The sequence below is a fragment of the Pseudomyrmex gracilis genome, unplaced genomic scaffold (genome assembly GCF_002006095.1).
Source record: "Pseudomyrmex gracilis isolate BER0280 unplaced genomic scaffold, ASM200609v1 scaffold_698, whole genome shotgun sequence".
Taxonomy (NCBI): Eukaryota; Metazoa; Arthropoda; class Insecta; order Hymenoptera; family Formicidae; genus Pseudomyrmex; species Pseudomyrmex gracilis.
Genome location: NW_018021282.1, coordinates 5,203 through 14,794, shown reverse-complemented (window position 1 = coordinate 14,794; position 9,592 = coordinate 5,203). Strand labels below are relative to the sequence as shown.

Genomic DNA, 9,592 nt, shown 5'->3' with positions numbered 1-9,592 from the left:
ATTCTGAACAGAAAAGTTATATACCATTTTGCAAAATTCGCAATATTTATTGAGATATGAATTAATAAATGTGAACCAATGAAGGCGCGGGGAGCGATGATCGGACTCTATAGGCGTGCACAATTATCAGCTCTATTCCTTGCTCGCCGCTGCTCGCTGCGTACCGCCGAATAGCGCCCGATCGCAAGAAACTGAGTCGGTCCGCGCTTGTTTGTTCACTCCGCCTCTCGTTACTAAGACATTACATGAGAGAAGCCATTTTTTTTTTCATCTGATAATCGTGCACGCCTATAGAGTCCGATCATCGCTCCCCGCGCCTTCATTGGTTCACATTGAATCACGAACGTAATTGCATATCAAAAAAAAAAAAAAAAAACGAAACGAACGCTGCGCGAGCTTGTATACGATTTCGGCCCAACATCTTCGAATCTAAATCGTAGGTTAAGGGGTTAACGCCATCTCAAGCGACATTGTGATGGAAAGATATCTTGTTCTCGGTAACAAAAAGATTAATCAAATGAATAAATAAACAGACTTATTATCGACACATCTCGATATTAGAATTATTTAGTTTGATTAGCAAAACATGCGAGTAATCGTTCGTAATTTGCTAATCAAAATGAAACATACACGTTTTCGCGATCAAACATCATTATTTTTCATCTGCCATTATGAATATGCTATAATATATGCTGTTATGTTAGCTCCTCCCGCACCGTTGCTACGGGTAACAACTGTAAGGGTACGATCCCATGCACTGTTATTTTTCGCGTAACGCATAACGCGTAACCAATCAGAGAGATTACGTGCTTTATGTTAGTACACGTAATTTCTCTGATTGGTTACGCATTACGCGTTACGCGAAAAATAACAGTGCATGGGATCGTACCCTAAGCGCGCGAAGCGCGGCGGGCAGTCTTACGCGCGTAAGACAGCCCGATGCATGATTATTCGCGGATCTTTGTTAATTAAAATCTCAGTAACTATTGCGAATCTAGCAAAATGGTATAGGACTTTTCGACTCAGTTTTATTCCTTCTACCTGCCTACGAGAGATTGTACGGCAATTCTGGGACACTCTGTATATATATATAATACAAATATAAAAAAAATTAAATATTATCGATTATTAAATTTTACAGAAAAAATAAAAAATATTAAATATAAAATTTTAATATTCTACGTTTAACGATAGTCTTTTTCGCAAATCGCGGATATCTCGAAAACCAGAAGAGATAGCTTGAAACTAATTTTGCAGGTACCTTCAATCGGCTACTCTGCGATTTATGACAAAGAGTGAAAATTAACAAATTGAATATTCGAGAACAGTAATAAATCGAGAACAGTAAAAGTTAGAGCAAAATGGTTTTTACATCTCAATTCCTATTGGTTAGTTGCGAAATACCACACGGTAAAAGTTTAAGAATTTCTATTATTTAAACAATTAATTGTTAATAACTAAAGTTAGAAAGTTCGAATTAGGTTGGTATTTTGCAGTTTGTTGTGCTAAGGATTATGACGCAAACTGTTTTCTTTTATTTTTTTTAGTTTAAAAGTTATTAATTTTGCAACTAACTGTGTTGCGTGGTAGCGACTTAAGGGTGATAACTTATCGATCTTTGCGTAAGGTTTAATAACAAGCTTGAACAGGTTAGATAGATAGATAGATAACTAAGCTAAAAGCGGGGGGCTTGTGAGTCCCTTTTGTCACCTAGATCTATAAGATCCTCTGCGACTCCCGCTGGTAGTTTATCGTCCAGGCTGTTTTAGCCCGGCATTTGCTGCCGGGCTACACAGGTGGCCAATATTGTGTATTTTCAGGTCTTCGGGCTCCACGAACATGGAGCCCAGAGATCTGAACCTCTTGAGTACTAGAGACGGGCAGCGACACAGTATGTGCACGCTGTTCTCCCTTTCCTCATCGCAAAATCTACACCTACTCTCCTCGACTAGGCCTAAGTTGAATAAATGTGCCCTGAAGGCCCAATGCTCTGTGAGAAGACCGATACACAATCTTTGTTTGTACTTACCCATAGTCAGTAGTTCCTTTGTCCTACCTGGCAATAGCTGTGTCATCAGGACCTTGGCCTGGCGGCAGCTCTTCAGTTTCACCCAAGCGGTCCTGTGCTCCCGTTTTAGTCAGTCCTTGATGTAATTTTTCCCTATTGCAAAAGAGACTCCAACTCTCTGACAGGCTGGTTCCTTTAAGGTACTCAGTTTTGCCAGACTGTCAGCCATTTTGTTCCCTTGAATACCTTGGTGGCCAGGTACCCAGACTAGTGTGATGCTGTTTCGCTCACCCAAACTATTTAGAGCTTGCATACAGTCCCAGACCACTGAGGATTCAGTGGTGGTCTTAGCAAGAGCTCCTATGGCTGCTTTACTTTCTGTATAGATGTTGATCCTCCTCTTTTTTGTTTCTTTTGATAGTAGGAGTCTTGCACATTCCAGAATGGACAGAACTTCCGCTTGAAAGACCGTGGCCAACCTACCCAGGAAGAACGACTCCCTGTGATTTGATCCTGGACAGTATATGGCCGCTCCAAAGCGGCCGTTTGCTCCAGATCCATCAGTGAACCAGGCCTGAATGCCCGGCTGGATCTGAAGATTTCCGTTTTTCCAGTCTGCCCTGGTGGTCAAGTTTATAGAAAACGTTTTGTCCACTTGGCATATTCTGAATATTCTATCCTGTTTTAAGGTAAAGGGAGGTTTGTGAAGAAAACCCCGCCCGAAATTTCTCCATTCTTCCTGACACCTCAGTCTATATGCTATGAGTCTGGCCGTGCTTATGATTGTCAAATTTAGAGGTGGGATGCAGAGCGCTATTTCCAACGCTTCTGTTGGTGTCGTTCTCATAGTCCCTGCCGCAGCTTTCAGGTAATTACCCTGTAGGCTTTTTAGCAGGTTCTTTGACTCCATTTTTTCCACTCTAGGCCACCAAACAACAGCAGCATATGTTAAGCTCGGTACTAGTACCGTCTTGTATATCCATAGGGCAGTATTTAATTTGATACCCCAGGATTTGCCCATTGCTCTTCTACACGTCCAATAGGAGGCATAGAATTTAGTTCTCTTTATTCCGAGATGTTTTCCAATTCAATTTGGGGTCTAGGTAAACTCCCAAATATTTAACAGACTGGACGTATTCTATTTCTTCGCGCCCGAGTCTAAGCGGCTCAATGGCTTCCGGTTTATATTTCCTGGTGAAAATCATGGCCTTGGTTTTTGATGGATTAGCCCTGAGTCCTTTTGATTGACACCAGTCTTGCATAATCTTAAGGGCTTTCTTTATAATCTCCTTAAGTGTTGAAAGAAAACTATCTCGCACTATAATGACCACGTCATCAGCGTAGCCAAAAGCGAGGAAACCTTTCTTCTGTAATTCTCGTAGAAGTTCATCCGCGACCAGACATCAGAGCAGGGGAGATAAAACTTCTCCCTGCGGGCATCTTTTAGCGGAGAAACCATGCACACTTGAGTCCCCATGATTGGCAATCAGGGTTCTTCCTGTTAGCATGCTTTGTGTCCAGTCTGCTAGAGCAGCGGGAATGTGATGCCCGGTCATTGCTTCTCTGATGACATCATATGAGGTGCTATCGAAAGCTCCCTCAATGTCCAGAAAGACGCCCAGGGCATATCCCTTTGCTTCCAACTGCACTTCGACTCCGCCCACGAGATGGTGCAAGGCAGTATTTATTGATCTGCCCTCCCTGTAGGCATACCGAGCCGGAGACAGCGGATGTACTAGCAAAGGGCCGATTTTCAGATATCTATCGACCAGTCTCTCCAGTGTCTTCAGTACAAAAGAAGTGAGACTGATCGGTCTGAAGTCTTTGGCTGTTATATGGCCATTTCTACCAAGCTTGGGTATAAAGACTACTCTTGTACCACCCCAAGCCTGGGGGACGTGTCTTAGGGCTATGCTAGCCCTGAAGATTTTTGTGAGTGGACCTGTGAGAACCCCCAGCCCGTCTTGAAGAAGAACCGGGTAGATTCTATCCGGTCTAGGTGATTTATAGGGAGAGAAGGTCTTAACAACCCATTCAATTCCCTTTGGAAGAACAACCTCAGCTGCCAGACGCCAGTCCCTGGGTTTATATTCTCTAGGCTTCGGCCGGCAGGATTGTATGTTATGATTAATACCTGGGAAGTGGACTTCCATTAAATGTTTCAATGTGTCCGTTGCCTCCTCAGTGACATTTCCCGTTGGGAGCTTGAGACAGCCTAATTGGGGACGGTGATCCAAACTGATGATTCTGTGAAGTCTGGATGCCTCCGGGACGCTCTCAATGCTTTTACAGAAACGTCTCCAGCTTTTGCACTTTGATTTCTTAATCTGTAATTCTTGCTGTATTCTCGTTGGGAGCTTCTAAAGGCCTTCCAGTGTACTGCAAGTTCTGTTCTTTTCGCCTTGCTGAATTTCTTTCTTGTTTCCAACCTGAGCTTACCGAGCTCTTTATTCTGCACTTTGTCTTTAGTTTTCGGTGCAGCCGCGCCAAGTTTTTTTACATTAAATATTTTTTATTTTGAAACATTCCACATGAGTTTTTGACATTTTACACAAATCGAAACTTATATGTATCCGACATACATAGTTTAAGATTTTCCACGCAAGGCGAAGTCATTTCTTACATCAATGAGTGCTTTATATAAAAAGTGCAGCGGTCATACAATATTTGAAATTTTTTATTGAGTTAGAATATTTTCTATTTTACAACATATAAACAACTTACAAAGTTTTATATATTTTATATATTTTTGTAACCATGTATAAAAGATTTTACTTGGCGTAACTTATTGATATCATTTCTTTTGTAGAATAGATCTTGAAGATTTTGATAGTAATACTTTTCCTAGACATACGAGTTGCGCATGTACTTGGCGCCTTTTTTTACCTTTTTTTGAAAAGGTATTTTGTTCGGTACGACTAACCTCCGGAACGCAGTTCAACCTACGTTGTTCAGCACTATGGAGGGCAGATAGGAAAAGAAAATCAGCAGCGGCTCGGAACGACTAGCAAGGTCGTGAGTCGCTAATCTGACAGGATCGGAAATCCACAGCTGCTCGGAACGACAAGCAAAGTCGTGAGTCGCTAGTCTGACAGAATCAGAAGTCAGCAGCGGCTCGGAACGACAAGCAAAGTCGTGAGTCGCTAATCAGAAGTAAGAAATGCCAATTCAACGCGGTTAAACATTCCGGATGATAGTCACCTCACTTGAAACAGGGGATTATAGTTTAATAAAAGTTTAGTAAAGTTAATAAGGTTTAATAACTAAAGTTCAATATGGAACCACCGGTTTTCTTGTTTTTCTTGTTCTGCACTAATTATCGTTACTATTGTTTAGACTTACTACTTGCTGTAATTCTTTGATGGAGAGTCAATATGTCGACTCATTTAGGACTGCGGAATGGATAGGCTAATTCGGCTCTTGACCTGGTTGTTCTTTGGCACAACACTGGCACAACTTGTCACTATTGCACGGTTAATAAAAACTTGCGACGTGCAGACTTTAACTAAGTAAAAGGGAAGATTGCTCTCTCTTCGGCTCTGAGTTTTGGCTTTTATATTTGGTTCTTCGGCCCCCAGATACTTGGGTTTTGCCAATCAGATTTGGATTCTGAATCCCTTCTTATTATCTACATTAAAAATCGGATCTGACTCACAGATCCGCACAAGCGAGAGCGCAAATCACCGACGTCGGCCAAATCGGCCTAACTATCCTTTGTGTATAACTCGCTATCGGTTTCGCGCTATCATGTTTAATTTGCGCGACTGACCACTAACTTGGTTTTGATTTCGACTTCTCTTTCGGAGATAAGAGGATCTTTGATTTCTATCCGCCCGATTCGAGTTATCCGCCTCGGCTGCTGTGCGAAAACTTTTATCGTTCTTTGTCTTACTGCGAATTAGAAATCAAATCCGTCGGCTCATCGTGGCAATATGCAGCGTCTAAACTGATTACAATTCGTTTACTGCCACTGGCCGACTCCTCGTTCTCCATCCAGGAAGTTTACGTCTAAGATTACAGTTAGTTACGATTTTTAGGACCGGCATACCGTTCCCACGTTGCAAAAAAAGGGACCGTGAAGTCCGTGACGTAACACAACTTTTGCTAATCTTTCCGACATTTCAATAATTGATTCTGATACTTTGACACAAAGATATTCCTGTAGCGAGTTTGACCAAATTTCGGAAGCAGTCTTATCAAAATGTTTATTATTTTATTTCTTAGACATGCTAACCAAGTTTGCATACCAATTATATATTAGATTAGTATTTTTGAAGTTTACACGATATTTTGACATTTACCACATGACCGTACCAAGACCAGAGCCAAAGTCAAATTGTCTTCTAGGCTTGAATTCTTTGTCATATTCAATATTAAATTGAGGATCTCTTCAGGCTCATAAAGTTTAGTAAACTTAATAAATGAATAAATAATTAATCTTAAAGAGCCGTTCGCAGGATGTTGTGCGGAAAATATGTCTTATATGTGTGTACACATATATAAGTAAATTCACGTTTTTCACGTGTTTTTTGAATTTAAATTTCAATTCTTAAATTTATATAGGATGTTAGTTTTGCATCTCATATATGATAGACCCCGAATATCCCCCCTGATTGATTTAAAATATTGCGAAAAAAACGGTATTCGGTAAACGGGGTTGCTAAATAAAACTACTACGTACTATTAACAATCACGCGAATGTTTGTAATGCGCTACATAATCTCTACGAAATTTGAGTGATCTTTCGATAGAATTTACGACATGCTAACAAATACCGCAATACGTAACAAAATAGCAACAGAAATTTAACTATTGCTTAAGCTTACTGAAAAACTCGCGAATACGTACCTACAATGCATCGCCCGGTGAATTCATTGCTCCAAAAATAATCCAACATGATAAGTGTAGTAATCGATACATCGATACATCGATATCGTTACTACAATCGAATGTCATCCTAGCAACCGATACATAATCATTCAATTATTCTCAACAACTATTCTCTTGTTCAATTATGTATCTTCATTCATTCCAAGTTTATTCTTGTAACCATTCACACGTTTAATAAACCGACTCAAGTTTTGTAAAAGAACAAAGTTAGTTTAATTTATTTCGTGAGTGAATAAACATAACAGTTTTTGGCGACGAGGATTATGGAATCGACCATCTATGCCCATATTTGGACTTCGTGCGTCTCCCTTTCTCGGGCCTCGTGCCTCTCATTGCGAAGATACGCGACTAGCAATATAGGAGTATTACATATATGGTCTACAAGAGGTTTGGCCCAATGATTCACGCCAATACTTTGCGACTTGAGATTTCGGAACTTTCTCCGTTACTGGATTATCATANGAATAAATCCCTTATAAATCTTACAGCTCAAAAGTGGGATATTGAAGGTAAACTATAATTACCATTTTGCCTTTGTTCTCGAGATACAAGTGAATAACGGCTGTAACCGCCATATTGTCTTTTTCTGAGGAAATCCGCCATTTGGTAGCAAAAAGCTTCTTCTTTTCCCTATTCGCGTGTTTCGCTGCGATGAATAAAGTATTCTTGGAAAAACTCTCAAATATATATTTTTTAGTAATTTATTAAGTCTTATATTTCTTTTACGTTATACAAAAATTCTATAATTTTCATATGTAATAGAAACGCCTTCCTTCCATAGCAATAAAAACACGTTTTTTGCCAGCTTTTTTCTTCTTGTGCTGTTGTTTCATCGGTATAAACTTTGACTATATAAATATGGACTGCTAGTCGGGAGATCTGACCGTAGACGACATTGAACAGCGCACTCTGAGTTTGGGCCAATAACTAATAGGTCGTCACGTGGTCCTTGCCAGTGTCACCAGTATTATATATATATATTGTGACGTATTTTTCAACTACGCCACCAAGAAAAAGGAGGAGATGTGCTCTATCTCCGTCGGAGCTCCGCCTCTGGAGTTCGACACTCGGAATCCCTCCGAATTCACAAGCTCGTCAGTGTTAATTAGTTCTAGTGTGGGCGCCAGACACGCGTCCCGCGTGTCAATTTTTAAGACGGCTCGTGGGATGAATTCGGGCCGACTAGCTCTGGACCGAACGGAGAGGGGCGGGGTGGTAGAAAAATGGAGTAAGGTCGCGGAAGAATAAAATGAACGCGAGAGATTAAATCAAATAGAACAATATATTCTTGAGCTTNTAAAGAAAATAGACAAACAACAAAGATAATGATTGCCGATACAGTGCGCGGAATATTTCCGCGATAACGCGCCGAAGATTCCCCGCGGGAATCACAGGGCGGGAATAACCAAGAGTATTCGGCCGCTTGGTTTTCCGCGTAACGCGAGGAGCACGTGAATTCCTCGCGCCGCTTTTTCTATATGCGAGTTAGTCTCGCAACGCGAAACAATCTCAACGCGAGGTTTGCCGAACAAAAGGCCGGGTCAACGACCGCGCGCTCGATCAGCTGTTTCACGTCAACAGCCTCTAGCTTGTTTTGACGCGTTTCTCGTACTTGCGATTCTGCGATAGCTTCTCGGGTCGGTTAGAAATGCTTTTCTTTTGTCGATGCACAATTAGCGCGACGAAACGATAGCCCGGGACGACAGCACCCTGCGACTTCCCTTCGACCGCGTAATTAATCGACGATACCGCGCTGTCGCACTTGCCGATAAGTTCGACGCGTGCCGATAGCTCGCGAGAACGAAATCTTTAAATCGATAGCGTACGAGAAATGTTTTAAAGCCGATAGCGTTGAGCGACTCTGAGCATACGAGAATCCGGAGATCGGTAGAGCGATAGCAATTTCTCCGACTTAACGCGGGATTGAGCGAGTTGTTCGTAATTCGGGCCGCCCGATTACAACCGTCGGTATGCCTAAAATAATTCGCCCTCTCGCGAAACAATTAATCGAGGGCCGAATCGTCGAGACTTTCCAAGTCCCACGCGAAAAGACACCGTTCGGCGTCCTCGGAACGTTTTACCGCAATATGTTAGAACAATTATTAAAGAGAAATAGANCGGCGTAGCGCCGGTACTTCACCAGGGTTGCCTCTGCACTTCGCCTGGCTGCACCGCGGACTTAGGTCCTCCACCGGGTGGTTCGCTCGGTCTCTCTCTCTCTGCTCCTTCAGCTCTGCTGCTCTCGTCCGCTCTCTCTGTCACTCGCTCGCTACCGTTGAGTCGCTCACTCGCTCACACTCGCGCTCGCAAAACAAAAACGATTCTAAAACGATTCTAAAACGATTGACTATTCCAAAGCGATTGTTCCTCGATCTCGGGGGGGGTGCGTCTTTTATACCCTGGGGCCGCGTTATCAAGAGAAGTCGCCGCTAACGGGGGGGGTAACCCCTTGGCCTATCGGTGAGGCCGTTTCGCTCAAATAACCGAATGTTTAATCCTTAACGGTTGTTCCGGCGGTCGCACCGGACACGTCGTTGTTTTCGTTGGTTGTTGATGTTGACGCTTCTCTCTCGTCGCCCCGGCCCTTGGAGGTCGTATTAACCGTTGCTTTTTTTGATTTTTCGCTGTTTGTTCCAGCCTTGCTTCCTCGGTCGGTTTCCGAGTGCGGATTTCAGGCGGCGGAGGCGAATTTTT

At 42.3% G+C, this 9,592-nt stretch overlaps 1 protein-coding gene across 1 annotated transcript; it reads right to left on the bottom strand.

Annotated features, from left to right (window-relative positions):
- Nucleotides 1–2,138: 2,138 nt before the first annotated feature.
- LOC109861345 lies at nt 2,139–3,029 on the bottom strand. Its single transcript, XM_020440956.1, has one exon. It carries the CDS (start codon nt 3,027–3,029, stop codon nt 2,139–2,141), a length of 891 nt encoding a protein of 296 aa, XP_020296545.1.
- Nucleotides 3,030–9,592: the final 6,563 nt, after the last annotated feature.